This window comes from Nansenia antarctica, assembly GCF_963989245.1.
Source record: "Nansenia antarctica genome assembly, chromosome: 11".
In the NCBI taxonomy this organism is placed as follows: Eukaryota; Metazoa; Chordata; class Actinopteri; order Argentiniformes; family Microstomatidae; genus Nansenia; species Nansenia antarctica.
Window position 1 is genome coordinate 16136672 of NC_137681.1, and position 23793 is coordinate 16160464.

Genomic DNA, 23793 nt, shown 5'->3' on the forward strand with positions numbered 1-23793 from the left:
GCTTCCTAGGGTTTCCTAGGGTTAGAGATGCATTTGGACTTCTGGAGTACCTCCACTACTTTCAATGGGTTCTGAAGGTCTGAGAGCAAAGGGCTTTCTACCAGGGGTAACTAACCCTGGGTAGAACCTTGGGTTCAAATCTGGAGTGTGTGGGACCAAATGTGTAGATGTGGTGAGCTAATGAAGCTCTTTGAGATTGAGATGAGAAAAGGGCGCTTGTCTCTTTAAGGCCAGGAGGGAGTTAGCGACTAGCGATGTTAGCTTAGCGCCAGTTTAACAGAAGTAACTTCACTTTTAACATGACTTCCCGTGGTCGTAGCGGGCTGGTTGACGGCTTAAAATGACCGTGGAGACCTGTAGACCTTATCCAGCCATAGTCTTGTGTTTCTACCCCGGGGCATAGCCGGTGTTATTCACGGACAAACACTCCGTAGTAGAGTGGTTCTAGTACACTGGACATATGTAGCCAATTGACGGAAATCCGTCGCGACTTGGAAAAAATTGACGGAAATCCGTCGTAGCGACGGAGAACTTTAATCCCTGCGTACTGTTCTTGATATGTTGTGGTAACACATTTATCCTGTTGTTGTTGTTGTTCGTGTTTTTCTCTGCCTGTTTTACGCACAGATATAATTGCCCCCCCCCCGGGGGATAAATAAAGTTTATTGAATGTAATTGAATATGTCAATCTATGCAATGGGAGAACGGGCATGACAACCTCAATGAATAAAAGAGAACCAGCTCAGTAATTTTCAACAACAGCTCCATCCTTTCATTCATCCTTGTATAAATAATCAAATGGGCGGTCTTGGCTCGGCATCTCCGCTGCTGCACATACAGAGTAGGCTCTGAGAAGTGTATATATATATGTTGGTATTATGCCGAACATAATGTTGGTATTATGCCTGATATGCTGTAGGTATTATTATGCCTAATATGATGTTGGTATTATGTAGGGTGTCCACCCACTGGTCATAGAACGTGTGAAAACTGGGTTTTGCCACGCACTATGAATTGCGTGACCAATGTTCCCATTTGCTATTAATATTGGTCTTAAAAATCTGAAAAGAACTATATATAGGGTTGTGTAATAGAAATGAATAGTTTAAAACATGAAGTTGAATTTCATAATTTGCGTTCCATTTCTGCATAGCAGTGACCACTTGTTAGGTTTAGATTCTATTGAGAAATTCCAGTAATTGGCATGTGTATGAGAAGAGGAGTATGAAAGAGGTAAACCTTGATAACTTTTGAACCATACATGATAGAACCATGGGGTTTGGACCATTGTTTTTCTCATATCGGATGGATACATTTCTTGTAATCTAAAGTGAAAGCAAAATGATGTGTGTGAACACCCTATATTATGGCTGATATGATGTTGGTATTGTGCCTCATATGCTCGCACATCGATGCGCTTTGGGCGCCCAACACCATGTCGCCGGTTTGTGGTTTGTCCCTCCTCGGACCACTGTTGGTAGGTACTCACCACTGCTGACCGGGAGCACTCCACAAGCCTTGCCATGTCAGGGATGCTCTAACCCAGTCGTCTGGCCAAAAGTATTTGGACCGTGTCAAAGTCGCTCAGGTGTTTACTCCTGCCAATTTCGCTTGCATCCAACACACCAACATTCAAGAATAATATATCCCACCCCTTGACAGGTGCCATGGTAACAAGATGATCAATGTTGTTCACTTCACCTGTCAGTGGTCATAATGTTTTGGCTCATCGGTGTGTTATATGTTATCCTGCTCGAGTGTTCTAGCTATCCTTGGTCCCCTCCTATTCAATCTTTACATGCTTCCATTGGGACACATCATAAAAAAGAACAACATTTCCTACCACAACTATGCAGATGACACTCAAATCTACATAGCCCTCTCACCGAACGACTATAGTCCCATCGACAATCTCTGTAATTGCATTGAACAAATAAATGCCTGGATGACACAAAACTTCCTCCAATTAAACCCAGACAAAACATAAATAATTGCATTCGGTGCACCTGACAAAAGATTGAAAGTCAGTGCAAAACTTGATCTCTCTCTTCAAACTAAAAAACAGGTCAGACTAGACTCTGATCTAAACTTCAACAGCCACAAACTCGATAACGAAATCAGCCTACTATCACCTGAAAAACATAAGAATGAGATGTTTCATGTCCAAACAAGACCTTGAAAAACTCATCCATGCATTTGATTATTGTAATGGTCTACTAATAGGCCCATCTAAAGGGGCTGTTCGTAAGCTGCAGCTAGGGATGGGACGATTATCGTTTTTATCGTTAATCGCGATAAAAACACCCGCGATAACTTAATCGTGGAGAATTTCAATTATTTAAATAATCGTCATAATTGTATGTTATGAATTAACTGTGTTTAACAAAATGTCTGGCGCTATTTTTCAGCCTAGGCTACATTACTTTTGCAGTCAAGTTAGCGACTGTTACTGTAATATAATTGCGTTTCCTCACATGAGCCACGCGCGAATATCCTCACAGAACTTGTCACGCGCTATTGTTCAGCCTGCATGGGTAACGTTACTGTCAAGTCAGCCTTGTCAGTCAGTCACTAGGTAACGTATGCTAGCCTACTCACCATGGCTGTCAGTCAGTCACTAGGTAACGTATGCTAGCCTACTCACCATGGCTGTCAGTCAGTCACTAGGTAACGTATGCTAGCCTACTCACCATGGCTGGTGAAAAACTTTAGACGGGATACTGTCATTGGCCTTCCTTGTTATTACCAGGCAGTGACAGTCTATGGCTGCAAAAGGCACGGTCGCCCCTAAGCTTTAGCAAATATATTGTGGTTTACTTAATACTGTTCAGCACTTGAGGTTACATGCAATGCATGACTTGTGCTATATAGGCTAAATAAAATTATGAAAGCGGCAAGTAGCAAGTGTGCGCATCAAAGGCATTAGGCACGTAACATCCATGCTGTATAAACACATGACAACCGTCCGTTATTTCCCGAACTTTGCCCGAACCCCCCGCAAGGACCCGGGGAACAACGGCACGCTCCCCGCGGCTGCTATCAGACTGGCCGCGGGAGTGAGTGTTGAGGGAGAGAGGAGACGGCAACCCTCGCTCGCCATAGACTGTATCCCTACTTGTCTCTCCTGAGCTCGGTTGTAACGTGAACCATGGAATACAGGATATGTTAGATGCTTTACAGTAATTCCCCAAATGACCAGAAAAGGAAGTTAGATTTGTCGCTGGTCGCTTTTGACTAATTAAGTCGCCACGGGGCTCTGGAAGTTGGCAACACTGGGAGTGCGTTCTTTAAACTTCCTTGGGTACGTTAATGAAAGGTGCTGATTGGCCGAAAAGGAGTTAGGTCAATCAGCGCTCGATTGCTCTTTCTTAAGGACCCGGATTATGTCCAGAGATAGAATCTTGTGCCACTAGAATCTGAATTTGAATTACTGACTTAAAATGTCATAAAAATACAACAAAATCTAAGTTAAAGTGATTACAGTGTGTTTTATTGGCATTCGAAAAAAATAAAACTTTTTTAAAAAAAATTATTCTCGCGATAATATCGTGGATCGCGATTATTTTGACCATGATAATCGTGATATGACATTTTCTAATCGTCCCACCCCTAGCTGCAGCTCATCAAAAACGCCACTGCTAGGGTCCTAACCAAAACAACAAAGTTTGAACCCATTACACCAATCCTGAGATCTCAACATTGGCTACCAGTCTCTCCGAGAATTGAATTCAAAGTACTCCTAATTGCACACAAATCACAAAATGGTCTTGGACCAAAATACATATCAGATCTCCTCCCACCCTATATTCCCACAAGGCCCTTAAGGTCAGCTGAGACTAATCAGCTAATCATGGGTAGTGGTGGTCTAGTGCATAGTGAGTTGGACTTGTGATCGGAAGGTTGTGAGTTCAAATCCCGCCTGAAACCACACCACTACTAGTGTGCCCTTGAGTAAGGCACTTAGCCCTCAGTTACTCCAGGGGGAATGTCCCTGTAATTCGTAATTGTAAGTCGCATTGGATAAAGGCGTCTGCTAAATGGCAAAATTATTAATTATTAATTATTATTTCAAGAGTGAAAACAAAACCCGGTGCAGCAGCTTTCAGTCACACTGTTGCATGCTCCCTGAAGAAATCAAACAGGCCCAAACCCTAAAAGTATTTAAATCTAAGTTAAAAAAAACTTGTTTTGGAGCAGTTATGATTTAACACAAACATTTCTATCAATGTCTTTTATCCATTAACTATTGTCTCATTCAATGTTTTATCTATTTACTTATTATATTTGTTTTTATTCATTTGTTGTATGAAATGTGCTATACAAATAATCTTGCCTTGCCTAGTGCTCTTCAGGGAAGAGTCGCTCAACACTCAGGTATCTCCTACCTTCTTGGGCCCACTGAAGATCTTCCTGCTGCTGTCCTTGGATTTCTCCGCCGGCTTGCCTAGGGGCCGGCTCTGCTGTTGAACATCTGACACGGTGGGATAGTTGTCCTCCGGGAAGTCCAGGATGTCTACACGGAACGTGCCAAAGAGAGTTAGAGCAGAACGCTCTTTAAACCAAAACACATCGCATCGCAAGGGATTATTCCCGAAATCCTATAGGCCTACGAGCATGTTTTGCATTTCAGAAATATCTGGAAGAGAAGTCTATCTGGTTTTGCTAGTGCTTTCCCAGCATTGATCTAGCCAAAAACACTGTTGATTATGCTAATATCGAACAGGGTGAGGCCCATGAGGGTTTGTGTGTGTGTGTCTAGGTAGCTGGTATAACTGACATTGCTTGCGGACTGTAGTGTCTGTGTGTGCATGTGTGTGTGTGTGTGTGTGTTGACCTCGCCTGAGGCCATGTGTCTGACCTGTGTTGGTGCTGGTCTGACTCTCCTGCTGACCTTCGCTGGACTGGGGACTGTCTACACTTGTTGCCATGGCAGCAGCTTGTCCCGCAGCACCCGCTGCTGCCTGCGCGGCGGCGGCGGCGGCCTTCTTAGCCCTCCTCCTCTCTTTGACGTGGTCCTCGTCGTCACTGTCGCTGTCGCTCATGTCGTCAAAGCCAAAGTACTTGATCTTGTAGTTGGAGCCCGAGGCCGCCGGGTCACCGCCCTCTTCCTCAGCAGCCTCGTTGTCCTCAAAACCAAAGAGGTTCGCCTTGGAGTCTTTCTTTGCCTTGCTTTGAGTAGGCCTAAACCTGTGGAGTTATATGAGAGAGAGAGAGAGAGAGAGAGAGAGAGAGAGAGAGAGAGAGAGAGAGAGAGAGAGAGAGAGAGAGAGAGAGAGAGAGATGGTTGACGTTGTTACAACTGTCAGGGAGGATGGGAACCTAACAAAAATAGCTAAAACATTATCATTAGAACCAAAGTCTACCTGAGGCTGGGCCATTTAAAATAGTTTGAAATGTGTGAAAACAAAAGACGACATGACACAAGGGCAAATGACTAGTCCTCCTGTGACACGCCAGTAGTGGGTCTAACCTGGCAGGCTTGGCTGGTGCTGGCTCCGCCTTCTTCCTCAGTCGCCCCGCCTCCCCCAGGTCTGCCGGGGCGGCGGCGGCGTTGGCAAACTCCTCGATGCTCCGGTCCATGGAGTCCTGGATGGTGACATTACACACCGACAGACAGGACGGGTGCAGCACTGTGTAGTCTCTCGTCCGCCCACGCCCAGCCGGCTTGCTGTTCTGGGTGCTGTTGGGCTTGAGCGGGCCAGCACCGGGCCCACTGCTGCTGGCTGTGCTGGTACTAGAGCTGGTACTGGTAGTGTCCGAGGCCTTGCCCCCTTTGTTGGCCCGCCGGTAGGTCCGGCAGTTTGAGGCCCTGAGGAGAGACTGTGAGTGGTCCTCCGTTTCGGAGGGCTCGACAGGGACCTCCGAGTCTCCCTGGCCCACCTCGGAGTTGGGGGTGTGCTCTGGGGTGGGCTCTTTTTCCCGGGACACGCCGAGGCCCAGGTTGTAGCCCCGTGACGAGTTCCACATGGAGGGTGGGTTCCTGGGTGGCTCCGGGGTGGGAGAGGTGGACCTCAGGTTCATCACTGCATCCCAGGGATCACAGGCATCCTTGGCCTCGCTCTTTAGGGTGGTGGTCTGAGCGATGGGCTTCTTATCACTCTCTGAGGCGTTCTTGTACCATGAGTAGCTGGGCTTCTCAGAAACCTCACTACTGCTGCTGCTGGACCAGCTCTGTTGTGGCTTGCCTGGGGGGGGGAAGCAATAATTTGCGTGTTAGCATTATTTCATACATGTTGATGTTCGCTTACAGGAGGTGATGATCAGCAAAATCACTGTAGTGAGGGTGTCATTTCCACAGAGAGAGAGAACCACTTATTAAGGTGGTAAGTGGTGAGACAGTCAGCAAAATAACTGACATCAAGATCATTACAACAGCAGGACTGAAGCAAAGACAGTGTTGTCTCAAGCACAGCCTCTACCTATCTAACACCTGTAATTATTATACATCACTTCAGTACTGCTGGGTGGAATGGCAAGCCAAAGGTTAGTTACCAAAAGAAACTATGAAACATCTCTAATTACCTACCATCATAACAGCTAAAATACATGGGTCTGTAAACTCTGATGACTCCCCTCCCTCATGCATTTATAAACTGTGGAGCAGGGCCTAGGCAACAAGCCTTCTCCTCCCCCTCAATCCCACACTGGTAATCTCTAAAAACACCAGGCCTAATCCCATCGTGCTGCCCTCTTGATTCCCAACTCAGTCAGGGAAGTTATACGCCTTCACTACTAACACAGACAACCCTACTGGTCATTGACCCCCAGGTTTATTATAACAATCTAGTCAAACATATCCTAAATTGACAGCGCTTTTTGATATCCAGGATCAGATCTACCTGTTTTTTTGTAGTATTGGGGAAATCTACCTGGGGGGTATTCCATCAACATTGCCAAAGGAAAATTATTTTTCGAGACCTAGGCTATCAAAATATGACCAGATTTTTGGATAAGTCTCACAACTTCAAACCTCACAAAAATAAGCCTTAGCGACGTTGATGGAATACCCCCCTGCTCCATTTGATCCTGGATAGCAAAAAAAACTAATTTGGTTCATTCTGATTCAGATTAAAAACATTTAAATAAATGGGCCCAGGTGACGCATTACAAACTAGGAGTACAGACATAAATAAGGAAAATCTGGGAAAAACCTGATTACCACCCTGAACTAGGTTAGGCCCACTCACAATTAGAAATATTATACCACAACGGATATAGTGTATACCCTCTCCATACTTTGTCCTCAAAAGTATTTTCATTGATCTGTTTTGCTTTGGTTCAGCGGAGAGTACTGGAAAAATATCTAAACATTTGATACATTTCCTCCTAAAATAGTTTTAATGGCCATGTTTGATATTGTTTACTTTGCACTTAAGAAATGATCTGACTGAGAAACAGCCTAATTGGATTCTAATCAGACACATCACAGGCATGTTTCATTCAGACAGTGTTCATTCTATTTAGATGGGATTTCAGACTAGCCTTTCTATCTTCTTAGAGTCTTGGGCATTATTAGGCACTGTTGCCATCTCTGTGCTGCTCAGAGTTGACATTTCTTGGGTCCAACTAAGCTTTTAAATAATTAGACACATTAAAAAGCCAGAGCGGAATGATTCGCTTGATGAATCCTTAATGGTGCTCAATAACTATTACCATCAGTCTTTGACTCCAAGTCCTGATCGGAAAAGTTTCCTTTTTAACTCCGTATTGATTTCTCTTCCTCACGTCAGACAAACAATTACAAAGACTCTTCATGGGGATGATTGAAAACTGGGCTTTGGAGGATGTCCTGGGTTTGTTTTGGAAGGTGCAATTGCCAAATATGACAATGATTAATACTTTCAGTTCACTTTTGACAGTGTGGAGACTACTTACTGATCATGTGATGTGACTCACTAACGTACAAGACACAGGTTTGTGTGACTACTTTTCTCTTCCTGAGTCCACTATATATAGAATACTAGATACAAATCCTACGTCCTAGGTTACGAGTGTTTCTGATTAGAATGACAGTAACAGAGGACATTCAGCAATATGGGGAGGAGGGTGATATTGGTTTTGTAGATAAGGGCAAACCCGCAGCACTACTTTGAAACAGGCCCATAACCACAGCAATGAGTTGCTTGCTAGCCTTGCCACCTCTAACAGCAAATCAAATTCAGTGTGTCTGTTTAGCAAAATTGAATACAATCCTAACCACCTGCCACATCAGAGGACCCCGTCCCGTAAAAAACGAGGCTGCACCTGTCGAGTGGACTAGTTTCCAATCAGGAAGAGCATCAAAATAATGCACACTGTAAATTCTGATGGCTTTTGCATCTCCCCAGCGAGTACTTTGGATGTTATCCACAAGAGCCACCTGCCAGCCTGACAGTTTGTCCCCTTTATACCAGTCCAGAAGGTGAGCTAAACTCACTCTTGGAGAGATATTCAAGTGCTTGATCAGATATTTGTTTGTTCTAAGGTCTCAGCTAGTGCAAAGTTTTACAAAGTCGAACAACAGTGGTTGCCAACAGCGAACAACAAAGTGGTAAATTGCAATGGGGAATTCTAAATTGAACTTTGTAAACCTGCTGTATAACACAGTCTTGTTCATCTTTTACTATTGGATTGGATGACTCATAAATAACATGCAGCATACCCCATGAGCATACATTTGTTGCTAGTTTCTTGAAAAATCTATTTGGCTGAAATCAATCTGTTTACAGCAGTAGTTGGCAGACATGGCATAGGCTCTGCCCTTCTTTCTAAACAAACTGCCATAACATAGCCTAAGATAATTTCAATAAATATACAATACTAAAAAGATCATAGCATTTATACCGTAACGGTATACTCTGGGATGTGTGGCATCACAGGTAAATGAGGGGTGACACTGCCAAAAATGGAGATGCAAAAGACCAGATAATAGAGCACTTTGCCATTTAATCCAATTGGCGCATGCACTCTGCCATCTTATGTCATATGGCAGTGAAACGAGTGAACACTCTTGTTTACTACAATATCTTTGATGAAAGCTGCTCTGTTCACAGGTGTGACGTTGTATCCCAGAGTCTTCCTTTAAAGCTTCAGGTTCTGTACATCTTTTCCCAAAATGTAAACAACGCTTAGCACAACCAAACAGACAGCCCTAAATGTCCTACCTGCAGTAGTGCTGTTGAAGAACCTTCCTGTATCCTCTGTCACCTTCAGTTGGCTCCGGTCACTGCCCAGGCCAGAGGTTGCACTGCTGGGGGCTGGGGCTGTGTGGCTGGTACTGCTGCTGGGCTCCAAGGTGAAACATGCCTGGGGCGGCTCTGCGGATGCTGGTTTGGCTGGGGAGACCTTGGGCTGAGGGACACTGCGAGAGGTGACAGGCTTCGACTCCTCATCGCTGTCAAACCCAAAAGGGTCCTCTGAGCTTTCATCTGAAACTCTGGGCCTCTTGGGCTGCTCGGCAACCTCACTAGTCTTCAGGCCCGGACGCTTAGAGCCCACCTTGGCCTTGTATGTTGTCTCGCCCCATTTGGTGCTGAGTGTTGCTCTTTTGTTAGCCACGACCTCATCGAACTTGGATGATCCGTCTCCTCCCTTTCGGCTGTAGGTCTTACCAAATCTGGATGTCATTGTGGCGTCTGTTTCATATTCTCTGCGACAAACATGGACGACATGGATGGGTTATGGGTCATCAGAGGCAATAGCTAACATACTTCTCATCAAAGAATCAAAAGCACAAAACACGGTGGTATGGGTACTCTTACTGTCAAATCTGTAAAAAAAAAAAAAAAAAAAAAAAAAACTGTTTAATTTCACCACCATTCAATTGTATTAAAAAAAATATATACGGGTAGCTAACGTTATAATGACAGATGTCTTACGTGACTCTGCACTAACTAAAGTTGTTTTATATCTTTGTCAAAAGTTTCGGTGAACTCACATAATAAACAGTCGGCTAAGTTACTATCAGGCTGAGGCGCTTCGCTAAGCTAGCCGTTAGCCACATAAAAAGACACTTATTTAGCCAGCAACAAGCTAGCTGGCTACCTAGCGCTCGCTAATGTGATGGTGAAACGGCAGAATCGATGTTAACCAAAACAGTTAGCGTAGCTAGGCGACCGGGCTTTACCACAAATCGGTGGAGAGGATCGTAACTTAACTTAAACAAAACAGCTGATGTGAACATTATAATTCCACGTAGAGGGAGGAGAATCTCCCTCAAATCTGGATCTTAAACAACTAGCTAGTTAGCTATTTAGCTAGCTCATGCTAACACTCTGAGGCGAAACATTGATCATCCGACACCAAATGTGAGCCTCGATATATACAAACCTGGAGTAGTTACTAGTTTAAAACATAATTCTACATTTCACAACCGTTATTTAGAACGCACGGATAGTGTCAACTGTCCTACTTACTTGGGTGCGTTAAAAGGCCGAACAACAACACTCCCGAGGCGGCCTCTCACCAGACTGGCTGGGCCTCCCTGGCTCGAGCTCGCTTTGCACAATATAAACAAGGCTTAAACTGCCTAGAGAAACACCGGATTTCGGCTTCTAAAACAACGCGGCGAGTACTGTCAATCCTAGGGTAACAATCTTATATCGTCTCAATTGGTTTGACGTCTCGATATATTCCCTTTTTTCAGCTTATATCACACTCGATTGTCTCTCCTCTGTGTTTCACCGATGGCCTCCATTTAGGTACCCCCCTCCCTCGTCCTGTCTCTCGCTAACCAACGGCACTGTCACCTCGGCGCGAGGGGGAGTGTAGCCCAATCAGGGAGCGAAACATTTAGCACGTGATGTTGAGCCAGCGCGCGGTGTGGCAGTATGTTTTGCTTTGATTGGCTCAAAAGCGAGGCAGCTTCGCGTTTCATTGGGCTGTTGGTGAGTTTGTCGAAGCGCCTGGAATAAAAACGCAATGACGTAGAACAAGAACATGGGATCTGTAGTGAAATGTTGCGCCGACAAGATCTGTGCACACACTTTATGCGTTTTTATATTAGCATTTTTGGCGGCCTCTTTAATTTCAGTTATTTCAGCCAGTGATGAAGTGTATTCAAGAGTGTTAATGTCAAGACTTTTACGACTGAAGGCAATGGTAGCCATCCCCATTATAGCATCTATAGGCGTAACAGTGGTGTGATAGGTCAGAATGTAGGTAGGCTAGGCTTAGGCTATCATCACATTATGAGATTTGATGTAGCCACTTCATTCACTCACACTCACACTCTGTGTGAATGCTTCCACATTTCTCATTAATTTGAGAGCACACAAATAGGCCCACTGCAAAATAGTTAGACTAGATTAGAATAATTAGATTGAATTGACTGTGTTTGAAATAGAATAGGCCTACAATGCTTTGACTGCCACCTAGGGGTAGGCATGGTAGATATTTCGTAACATAAACATTTTATTTCTGAGATAACAATCCCACGAGTCCATGGCAGAATCACCATAGGAAATAATCAGTCTACTTTTCTCAGGCCTGTCTATATGTTGAATGACTATTAGGCCTATTAAAAGGTAGTCCAGGTCTACATAGTCTAGGTCGGCCTGATAGCCTCCTAACTGTGGTCTCGAAATAGGCTACATGAAGGCCATAGCAAAGACTAAACATTCCATTTCAATGACCGAGGCATGGAACATGGAACGCTATGTCCCCGGGTGCGTCATAATGCGTTTCCAGGAGAACATCTCTTGATTCTCTGTCAACAACAGACCGAAGGACAGAGTTTGGCCATTTCTTGGGTCACCTGCGGTCCTTATCTGTCCCGAGAGGGGATCCAATAATGACGCAGACCGTGTTCAAATACGCGGATGACGGCTTGCTGATGGCACATTTAATTCGAAATGCTTTACCTCATAAGAGTGAAACATTTGGATTTAATAATTTGTAAGTCAGAGGAAGAAAGTAAAAAACTAAATAGGCCTATGCTATCTGACAAATATTAAAGTCACGTCCGTAGTAATCTTCTGATGCATCCCTGTCGCTGTCCACAGGTCAGTGCTGAACACACCCCTCAAGGCATTCCGCGGCATCGCGTCTGTGGACTCGGGTTCGGTGAGAGATTTGCAGGGATGTTTTCACCAGAGGTGCTGATAGGGTTACATCTGTGTAGGAGTTGTGTAGAATATAACAGTCAGAGGACCTGAGTCTTATGGCTAAGCCCTATGAAATGCTCATATACATCGTTTAAATTTACATTTGACCTTTTTGGCATTTAGCAGACACCGTTTGTCTATAAGTGAATCATCTATACATCAGTCATCGCAAGAAAAGTAATTTCTGCTCGGGACAGGTGCCATTGGCAGTCAATGCTAGAAGAAGGATTTTGTTTGCTGTTCTTCTTGTTAATATAGAGAAGAGAAACTGGACAGGGGGGAGTTTGGTTTGGAGTTTGGAGAGTGGAGTTTGGTTGTGTTCATATTTTATTATCGATTCTGACTGTCTATGTGTGTCCAGTTGTTTTTGCCACATATCCGTCAACGAAGACAGCCAGGCCACACCAACCGCTGGCAGCCGCCACATCCCCTTGGCAGTGACCTGCTGGGGCAAGCACAAGTCGAGAGAGCAGTCAGAACTGGGATGAACACATCACTTAGGACAGGTGTGTGTGTGTGTGTGTGTGTGTGTGTGTGTGTACGTGTACGTGTACGTGTACGTGTGCATGTGCATGTACGTGTGCATGTGCATGTACGTGTGTATGCGTTTGTGTGTGCGTGCGTGAAGACCTGTAAGTATCATAGTGTCATAGTATCATACTGTCTTCACCAAAGTGCCACCAACGTACTACTGCATCAGCATGGTTGAAATTCACCATTCTTCGAGGTCTCTTTGGAGGGCATGCAGGTCATGTTGGCAGAGAGCCTGGGTTCTTCAAGGAGGCACTCCTATGTTACCACAGAGCTCTAAGCCAGCAGAAATCTGTACTTGGCATGCTGTGTCTCCAGTGCCCATGTCAGTGTGCCCCGGCCAAGAGCCGTGCCATCCTGGAGGGGTGCTAGACCTGCTCTGTGCCAACCACGCCAACCTGGTGTTGTGAAACTGGCAGAGTTAAAAGTTTTGAGGAGATTGGCTCCTGGAGAGATCTGACACCAGACGGTTTCCAATGAGACTGGCACTGGCAACTGGCACAGCCATCCCAGAGACAATTAGGCCTTTGACATCCACGAGATACACTGGGTGCATCTGCGGCAAAGAAGTCACAGTGCAAAAATGATCACAGGGAACTTTTGTGAAAACTTTATAAAGTTAACATTATGGGCTGCCAAAATCACATCCAGATGAAAATAAGAGGTAGTGAACCAGAATTTCCATAGAGAAGAGAGAGAATCACCCAGTCTGACAAAGTAACACACTTCTCTCAACACTATAACTCCTCAATCTCATCGTGCAAACTTAACAGACTCTGTGCCTCATTTAACAAGATGCAGTCACACGCGTCTCCTGTTGAGATGGAACCCCCTTCCCCCCCACCCCCTCCCCCGACAGTGAACTCACCCTCCTCCCTCTTTGTCTGTTTTCCAGCTGACTCTCCCCAGCGTACGCATGACGAACCACCCCCGCCTCTGCCACGGCTTACCCTCCCGCCGGGCACCAGCAGCCTGCCCACCGGGTCCAGACGCTGGTAGGCCGCCAGCAGGTCCATAGGGGCAACACACACTGACAGGCATAAAGAGAGAAAGACAGAGGGGAGGACAGTCGATCAGACATTTGGGACACATCTCCCACCACAGGCCTGCTGCCAGCCGCATGGTACCAGTATGGAAGCCAGGCTGGTTGCCACATTGGAACACGATGATCTTTATTTGGTCCTGCTTTTGTTGTGAGGGACAATGGGCACCAGAAAGGGGGCAGGGCCATCTGTAGAGCTTGTGAGATGGGCCACGCTGGCAGCATTTGTGCTGGATGGGGGACTGGCGAGCGATGACTTATGACAGGACTAGATTGTGGTGTTCTGATGGGCTTGGGCACATCTCGAGTTTGTTTGTATTGTCAGTGACAGACAACGTGTACGTGCTCACGGGTGTGTGTGTGTGTGTGTGTGTGTGTGTGTGTGTGTGTGTGTGTGCGCACGTGTGCGTGCGTGTGTGTGTTCACAGTGGTGTGCCAGGTCATCCAAGGCGAGCCACTGCAGAGGATCCTTTCTATCTCCGTTCTATCTCCCGCAGTGTAGTCCATAACAACGAGACAGGTTTGTCCCCTCTTTCCCTTTGTGTGTCTGTCTATCTGTCTGTCTGTCTGTTTTTTCATGCTCTGGCTCTCTTTGTCTTTATCTCTCCAACCTGTGAGAACCCTATTCCCTTAATAGGGCATTATTTCAGATGATGTGCTTGTCTCACTGAGGTAAAATCATAACGATTTGACAAAGTTACGCCCCAGAGTGTTCAGAGGGTGTTTCTATCCCCCAATGAGCTCTGAGGCGGGAGGTATCGCCTCACTGAAAGGTTGGACCCCAGGGGAACAATGTGTCATAAAAGGCCATGATCTCAGTGGGAGCTGTCAAAAAACAACAACAACAACAATAGCAACAGCAATAGTGCTTGTCTGGCACAAACACACACACACACACACACACACACACACACACACACACACACGCACACTTCTTTTGTCTGTCTGTCTGTTGTCTGTCTGTTGTGTGTCTGTGTGACTGTCTGTCTGTCTGTCTGTCTGTCTATATCTATCTGTTGTGTATCTGTTGTGTATCTGTCTGTCTGTGTTTGTGTGCATGTGCCTGTGTGTGTGAGTATCTGTCTGTCTGTCTCTCAGACGTGGTGCTGGAGTGCCTGGGGAGCCAGTGGGAGCTGCACTGCCCTCACCTCATCAAGTCAGGCACCCTGACCGACCTTTACAGGGCCGCGAGGCAGCAGAGGACACACCACCTGCAGGAGGGGTCAGGTACTGTATCTCACACTGATCACAATCATGTCATTAACTAATGTGTTATATGAATCAATACAGTATGTGTTATCAAGCTAACATACAATATTCATAGAAGATCTAAATAAAATAGAAGACATAAATTCAAACCTAACATCATAAGACTTTTCTAAGTTTACACTATAGGGGTAATTTATCACGCTCATATTTAGCTTAGTCAGGTTTCATCTGTGACCACGGTGGAGTGTAATGGGCTGACCCTTTTTGTTTTAAGCAGGGCATTAATTACAACTCTACTCTCTCTGAATCCTTTCAATGGCCAGCATGAGAGACTATCTTGGCCCCACTTACAAAGCCTGCTGCCAAATGTTTTTCCTCTGATGAAATTTTAAGGGAAATTTGTGAGGAATTAACACTACTATAAAAATTGTTTTATACTAGATGATCCTGAATTCATTTTCTATGAGGACAGACAGATGGTTTTCATCAATCCCTTCTAAGAAGAAGAAATTGTACCTGTCTAGTTACTAACATGGTTGGCCTTGCCCTTCCCTAGCAGATTGGTCTTGTTTTTCTTCATTCACTAAACCAACCCAATGAGTCTACTCTGGTTGTGTTGTCTTCATGTTTCTGTCCTGTTTTCGGCACATTGAATTATTCATGCAATGTTTGTGTTCTAGGTGGTCATAACAATGCATTATATGCAGTGTGTGCGCGTGCGTGCATGAGTGCGTGAGTGCGTGAGTGTGTGCGTGTGTGTCTGTGTCTGTGTCAGATGTAGTACTTTTCAGAGCTACAGTATAATAGATGTCTTACATATCATAGTGTATGATAACTGATAACTGGATATTAACTGGATATTCATCTTGTACATGTTTCTGTATGTATTGTACATGGAATAAAGGTCAGCTATCACAACAAACATTGAGTGATTAAAAAAGGATGCAATGGGAACGTGGCTCTATCTAGGCCTTACGTTGTCCTGTATTGAGCAGGCCGTGGGAGGAAAGACACAAGAGACAGGACCCACAGCCAATCAGGCGGCAGCAGTCACTCCAGCAGGGACAAACAGGGCGGGAGGAAACTCACAGGCCCTCTGATCCTCCACCTCTTGGTGAAGGACCACACCATCACCAAAAACGGTACCTTATACCTCATACCGATTCAGTGGAGGCTGGTAGAGGTAGAAATCGGAGGACAGGCTCATTGTAGTGCATGGAATGGAATAAGGAATGGTGTTAAACACACATGCGTTACAATGAGCCTGTCCTCCGATTTCTACGTCCTTCAGCCTCCCCTTCTTTGATTCTACACTGAATGGGGTTCACTGTTTACCTGATCCGGGGGTGCGTCCTAATAGTCTAAACGGCTCCCTGACCTGGTCCCTCTCTCCTTCATGCTTCGTGCACTGATGAGAGGAACCTGGATAGACTACAGTGAAAGCCTTCTGTTTGCATCGTCCGTGTCACCTTTCATATGTTGCCATATCAGAGATGAGATGAGGAGAGGACGCCGCTTCAGAGTGTTGAGATGCACCTCAGGCCTCTTCACTGCAGTGTGATTGTTCACCCATCACATTGGGACATTAGTATCCATCTCGCCATAATTCTAATGTTCAATGACAGCTTTATGCGTACTGCTTATCCAGTTCAGATGAAGAATAGGCTGGAGAATGAAACTAATGGTTGTTTTGACTGTGCCTCCTGTCCTTGTCCCCAGCCCTGTCCTTTGCCCTGAGGACTCTCTATAACCCAGAGGCCTGTCCTGAACACTGGGGTGAGGGTGTGCTCTCTGCTGCCGCCCTGCTGGACCTGCCATATCTCTTCCACAGGTGAGCCCCCCAGGCTACACTAATACAGTATATGGCATTTAGCAGGCACTTTTATCCAAACCTACTGACAGTACAGTGAGTGCATACATTTTGTGTATATACTGTATATGGTCCCACAGGAAACCAACCCACAACCTCAGTGTTGCTAATCGCCATGCTCTTTACATAGCACTACATATCATTACACTACACTACAGTCGAGGTAGAAGTTGCCCTAAACCAAATATTTGGCCTCAGATTACCCTACCTTTAATCCTAAACATGTTGGGAGTGTAAAGAAAATGTATCTGACCTTGTGTCAGTGGTCACTGCTTAAGGGCCATTTCTAGCTCCTGATCCTTGTACTATACCGGCTAGTGGTACCAATGGGAGATTATGTGTCAGTGAAGGCTGGTGGAGGTAAACATCAGAGGATAGGCTCATTGTAATGAGTGGAACGTAAGGAGGAATGGTATTCCATGCACTACAATAAGCCCGTCCTCCAGTTTCTACTTCCACCTGCCTGCCTCCCCTTTATTGTACACCATACTGGAATACACTGGTGTGCGTGCTGAAGACACAAAAAACAGCCAGCATCCATTATTCGTTCTCACAGCAAAGGTCGAGGGAAGCACAGGGGAGAACTTTTCCCCCGGCTTAGTTGGAATTATGTCACATTGATTTACTCATTTGGATATTCAGTTGCCTCCAGAACACACACCCACATGTTGTGAGACCACTGTTGGCCCCCTTGTTGATTAATCTCCCTGAGACTGGGTGGGGTCTGGGTGTACGGGGGGAGATGAACCCATGCCTTGGCAGTGATTCCATAGCGTGTCCTGTGAATTTACTGTAAGATAGTTCATGTGTGAAATCATCAACGCCCTTGTACTGTAAGTACACTCCCCACCCGGTCAGTGAGTCACTGGGTTGTGGCCTGTAAGCATCTGCGGTTTATAATGTGTTATAATTATTAATGTCTTATGATGGAGATGTACTATGTAGTCTGAGAGACTGAGAGAGTGAGTGTGTGATTGATAGGTGTCTGACGGAGATGACTGGTAAGATCAGCTCCCCCACCGTGTGTGACTTCCACCGTGTCTCCTGCAAAGTAAGATGGATGAACTAACTTTTCAGATTGGAGCTAGGTCACTTAAACCAAGAATATGGCTGTAATTATAATTATACCATAGGATGGACAAGTCTCAAATAAGGCATTTATGTGTCACTTAACTATGATTCTTTAATGCCTACAGTGTGAGTGTGAGTGTGAGTGTGAGTGTGAGTGTGTGTGTGTGTGTGTGTGTGTGTGTGTGTGTGTGTGTGTGTGTGTGTGTGTGTGCGTACGTGCGTGCGTGTGTGTGTGTGTGTGTGTTTTAAAACACTAGGGGGAGCCCCGTCTTTTAAAACGTTCATATTCCAACATCTCAACTCTTATGTTCATCCTTCTTTTACACACACTGGTTGTGTATGTACGTGTGTCTGTGTGTGTGTGTGTGTGTGTGTGCGTATGGATATGTGTGTGTGCAGTATAAAGAGACTGGCCTGCAGAGGGCGTGTGAGCGCTGGTTGGAGCTGTACCTGGTGACTGAGCTGACATGTTTCATCTACCTGAGAGACGTGCCCTTTGAACTCCTCCATAAGACCCTGCGATCACCTAGGTAACCTCTAACACCCCCTAATAGAACAAGTTAGAATCGGTCTTGCTCTCAAACATAACGAACCCTATAGGACCAGCAAGGTCTTAATGTAAAGAGGCAAGCGTGAAACAGTTTTATGGAGGCATGGCCGCTCAAGTAGTGTAAGGATGGTAGTGAGGGACACTTTATGTTGGGTTAATAACTTTCACATGGCTCCCTCCTTCTCCAGAGTGTTTGCTACCTGTGAATACCAGCTCCTGAGGACAGTTCTGTACTGGGTGTTCCTGCAGGTCAACCCGGCAGCCCAGATTCTGCCTAGCCATAGGTCCATCGTCAACTTCTTCTCCAGGTACAGGCTACTACACGCAGTCCTGTCGCATGTAGACGACAGCAGGTGTCCTTATGGAAATACTCATGGGTATATTATGGGTCCATTTTCATTTGTATTCAACTGAGAGGAATTTGTTTGTGGCTGTCTATCCATGGATAGCATCAGGGCATGTTTGTTATCATGTTTGTTTGCTGTGTATGTCCACAATTATGTAATTGATTTAACTGGAGCTCTAACTGCCTCTCTTTCTCTTTGAGTGCATAATGGTTCCTCATAAGCTCATAGGCTCATAGGCTTTTTTATGACCTTCACAATACATGCATTCTTCCGCATCTCTCTCTCTCTCTCTCTCTCTCTCTCTCTCTCTCTCTCTCTCTCTCTCTCTCTCTCTCTCTCTCTCTCTCTCTCTCTCTCTCTCTCTCTCTCTATCCCCCCCCCCCTCTCTCTCTCTCTCTCTCTCAGTTGGCCTAGGACTGGTGTCTTCCTGGAGCAGTCTGTAGGCCAGAAGTTCACTGTTCTCTTCCAGGCTCTCCGTTTGCATGGCATCACTGAGCGTGAGTTACAACGCTAGAACTGAATATTACATCACCTTCAAACCAGCCTATTACAAAGAGCATAACTCAAACTACTACTACTATTACTACTACTACTACTACTACTACTACTACTACTACTACTACTACTACTACCGGTACTACTACTACTACTACTACTACTACTACTACTACTACTACTACTACTACTACTACTACTACTACTACTACTACTACTACTACTACTACTACTACTACTACTACTACTACTACTACTGCTACTACTACTACTACTACAACTATTACTACTACTACTACTACTACTACTACTACTACTACTACTACTACTACTATCACTACTACTTTCATACCAGCATACGACTACTACCACAGTACCAGCATACTGCTTTCCCACATGCAATAGCAGAGGTTCCTATCATCTAAGCCTTTTTCACTCTCGTTAGGTTTGCACTTTAATTCATGTTTACAGAATCCCTTTTCATTCTTCCAAGAATTTTCTAATGGCAATGTGTTGAATATGACTCAATTGAGTCAGGAAAAGGACTCTAAACTAAAGACAGACCCATTGGCCACGGCCTCACTATGTGACAACATCACTCTGGCGCCAGTGTCCATCCCATGGAGAAAGACGGAATGTTCGGATCTGTGGGTCTTCAGTTCACAGGGGAGCAGTCAATTGTAATATCAGCTTGATGTTACAGTAAAGCGGAACTGGACTAGCATTGTGACCTTGATAAGGAGTGTCATGCTATAAAACCATAAACACACTCTTGGATATGCCTCAGTGGGCTTGCACCCAGACAAATGTTCTCTCCTCCTCCAACTCAGTTATGTTACATAATGTTTTCTACTGTAAAAAAAAAAAAGAAAAACCGTAATTCTTCCTTCTTCTAGCACTGGCCCCTGGTCCTAGCATAGATTACTTTTTCTTGCTAGGACTGATGGATAGATGATTCACATACTTAGACAAATGTAGACAAATGTTGTAGACAATGTAAGTCGCTTTGGATGAAGGCATTTGCTAAATGCCAAAAATCTAAATGTAATGTAACTGTATAATGTGTCTGTCTGTGTGCGTCCGTGCGTGCGTGTGTATGCGCATGAGAGGGACAGAGAGTTGGTACAGTTAGATAGAGGCTTGCAGGCAGTGATGATGAACTTTGACCTTCTCTCTCCCTGACGCAGGAGCCCACCTGGAGGCGATGCAGCATGTATTTCCTCAGTCCTGGCTCCTCCATATCTTCTCCAAATACTATTACACTGTGAGTTCATATACAGTATACTGGCTTGAGATGAGCTTCAGACAATACCCATAATTAAGTCTGGGTTTTTGTTGTTGTTGTTGTTGTTGTTGTTGTTGTTGTTGTTGCTTCATACTCTCATCGTCCTTCTCTCCAGATTTACAGTGGAGGAGACATGCAAGTGACCGATTTCTCCCAGCAGGCAGTGCGCTTTGGCATGATCATCGAAAGAGTAAGAGCCTCGCTCTATTCTTTCTTACTCTCTGATGAAAGTGAAAATGACACAGATGTTCAATTCATTTTGGTTCAATTCATATTGTTGTGTGTTTTGTTGTTGCCTCGTAGGAGCCTCAGTATTGCACCCAGACCATTGAACTGTATGGTTTCTACTTCCTGCTTAAAGCAGCCAGCATGGGACAGCCGGACTCACACAGTTTCTCTCTGCAGGTCAGAATGCATCAACACAAGTCAATACCCGCAAACACTGGTGGTCCAAGACATCTTCAGTGCTTTGCTCCCCTTTTCAGTTAGTAACCACATGATGTCACTAGATGATACAGAGTATCGTCACTATAAACCTGCTGTATGCTCTCTGATACAGCAGATACACATGAACAGGTTAAATGCTACGACCACCATAGGACGTGAATGAATGGCTGAATGAATGAAGGAATGAACGGAAGAATGGATGAATATATAAAGTGCAGTTGCCCATAGACTCAGATGTGAATTGCTGAGTCTGTCTGTCCACCATGTGCAGAGGCTAAGACACGGGGACCCGGCCATGTCTGTGCGAGCGTGGGAGAGACACCCCTTCAGCATGATGACAGATCGCTCGGTGGCCTACCAGATCAACGTTCAGGCACATGTGAATGGCCAGGGGCAGGAATTCTGCAGCGGCATTATTCACCAGGAGTTTAGCCTGAGCAAGCACACCTGCACGAGCCAGGTAAAGACTGTCACTCAAAGAACAGGAGTGGTGAATGGGGTGGCTCGTTGTATGTTACAGGGTACAAGATATGAGATATGGCAAGTCATCTGTCTGGGTTATATAAATATGGATTTACTTGTAAGTGCTCTCTAAGCTTTGAACTAAATATGCTGTTCTTCTCGCTGTCTCTGTTTCCAGGTGTTCAAGGTGAAAGACCTGAGTATGCCCATCTTTGTCACCTTCTCCCTGGCCTTCCCAGCACTCTGATCCCCCCACCCCGCCCCCCCCCCCCTACACCCCATCTCCATCGTGCTCCTGATCAAATCAAAACATCACACAGTCTGTTTGATTAAAAGTATTGAGACATTACTGTAACCACCAAGACTGGCCTCAGTGCTATAAAAGAAGACAGTGTTTGAAGTGGGTATTTTTCCAGAAAAAAATCCTGTTTTAACACCAGCCAAGCTCTGCCCAATGTAAGCCCAGGTAATAAATTAGTCTTGCTTGTATCCTCTGAGACGGGTCATGGGTTTCTCTGCAGAGGTAAAAAGGCCACAATTACAGTAATTAGACAAAGAGGTTATTCATGCTCTTTCACAACACTTGGGTAGTAAGGAACATGGGCAAGCTGAAATGCATACTGAGTCTGGGCCACAAGGGCCTGTGCACTTTCTCTCTCTCTCTCTCTCTCTCTCTCTCTCTCTCTCTCTCTCTCTCTCTCTCTCTCTCTCTCTCTCTCTCTCTCTCTCTCTCTGGAGAACCCTTTGAAGGGTTTTGAGGGTTGTTGGCCGTTGGTTGGCCGTTGGTTGAGGGTTGTTGGTGGTTGGTTGGCTGGAGGTTTTAGAAATGTTTTCCATGTGTCTCTGTCCCTGCCCTTGCTCTACCAGGAAACTGGGCAATAAGTCTCTCTGTGTCCGAAAAACGCTGACTGTTGTGTTAGTAGTGGGTAGCATTCTGGATGGTGGAGGTATGGAGGTTGAGTTTCAGCTGAGCAAACACTCAGGTATAGTTGCAGGGGAAGGGAGAGGTTTATTGGTGAAAACCTAAGTGAATGATAAATATGGTTTCTATTTATACACGTGGCAGGAGTGCTTACTGTTATTGCTCCTCATAAGATTTCAAACCTTTGCACGGTCAGCTAGTCATTAAAAGAGCCTGCTAGCCTATTTTTTGTGAATGTTGCCAAATCAACTAGAGGGTAACTTGAAACAGGACATTATTTCTCACTGTATGAAACTTGAGTAGATAGATAGACAGACAGACAGACAGACAGACAGACAGACAGACAGACAGACAGACAGACAGACAGACAGACAGACAGACAGATAGATAGATAGATAGATAGATAGATAGATAGATAGATAGATAGATAGATAGATAGATAGATAGATAGATAGGTACTTCCCAGAGGGGAAATGAAGATGAAATGAAGGTGTTACAGCAGCTCACAAACAACAACAACAACAACAACAACAACAAAATAAAGTGACGATACAATGATAGAATTTAATTAAATAGACATCTGAAACATTATATACAGTAAGAACAGTCCAGTATGATTTAACATCCCCCAGCCTGACTGTAATCACCCCGATCAAGCCAGCCCGAGGAGGAGTTGTATAGTCTTATTGCTGCAGGCAGAAAAGATCTATAATAATAATAATAATAATAATAATAATAATAACTTGTATTTGTATAGCGCTTTTCCTGCAAACGTTGCAGCTCAAAGTGCTCCAATCATTATTATATAATCATAATTAAGTCATTTAGTCATATAAAGGCAATATTAAAAAGATGGGTTTTTAGTGAACATATTGACTTGAACATATTTGCTGAGGTTGCATCCCTAATGTAAACTGGCAGTGCATTCCAGCGCTCAGTGTGGTTGTAGTAGTTTGTTGCTAAAGGAGCTCCTCCGCTCTGCCAGAGTGTCATGTAGGGGATGGGAGGGATTGTCCATGATGGCCAGGAGTTTGGTCCTCAGTTTTGGGTCCTAGGCTGATCTTCCATTTTAGTATGTAGGTACTGTAGACCAGTAGAGGCTGGTGGAGGCAGAACATCAGACAAGCTCATTGTAATGCATGGGATGGAATGGGGAATGGTATTGCATGTTTGTTATCATCCCTCATTCCAACCCATGCATTACAATGAGCTTGTCCTCTGATTTTTACCTCCACCAGCCTCCACCGGACCTACAGTAGCCTACATACCATTCAAGTCATTGATTGCCCTCTGAACTGAAAGGGATTATTATTACACAGGTCGCAAACACTGAGGTCTTCCAGCTCACTCGTTCTCAACATAGTGTCCCCCTGCCCTGCGCCGTCATTTGTCCCAAACAGTAGCCATTGTTTTCAAAGGCTCAAAAATGAGAGGAAAAGGAAGCCTGGTTTCTCCGTGCTCTATGTATTTTCAAATGCG

General features: G+C 44.9%; 2 protein-coding genes across 2 annotated transcripts in view; one reads left to right on the forward strand and one right to left on the reverse strand.

The window, feature by feature from the left end:
• Positions 1-10604, reverse strand: part of waplb (WAPL cohesin release factor b) — a 33603-nt gene extending 22999 nt beyond the window's left edge. Inside the window, exons 1-5 of the mRNA XM_080541810.1 lie at positions 10391-10604; positions 9144-9628; positions 5471-6185; positions 4859-5187; positions 4386-4513 (exon numbers count right to left, since the gene is read on the reverse strand). Of these exons, the coding sequence (XP_080397936.1) occupies positions 4386-4513; positions 4859-5187; positions 5471-6185; positions 9144-9606 (1635 nt within the window). The 5' untranslated portion in view covers positions 9607-9628; positions 10391-10604. The remainder of the gene's footprint in view (positions 1-4385; positions 4514-4858; positions 5188-5470; positions 6186-9143; positions 9629-10390) is intronic.
• A 1021-nt stretch (positions 10605-11625) lies between these two features.
• btbd16 (BTB (POZ) domain containing 16) lies at positions 11626-21639 on the forward strand (the record flags this gene model as incomplete). The annotated part of the gene is made up of 16 exons (XM_080542336.1): positions 11626-11645; positions 11982-12042; positions 12445-12555; positions 13510-13609; positions 14755-14883; positions 15861-16007; positions 16585-16696; positions 17717-17786; positions 18206-18336; positions 18545-18664; positions 19109-19200; positions 20386-20462; positions 20599-20673; positions 20787-20888; positions 21202-21390; positions 21571-21639. The coding sequence occupies 16 exons, from the start codon at positions 11626-11628 to the stop codon at positions 21637-21639; spliced, it is 1605 nt and encodes a 534-aa protein (XP_080398462.1).
• Between the last annotated feature and the right edge of the window lie 2154 nt (positions 21640-23793).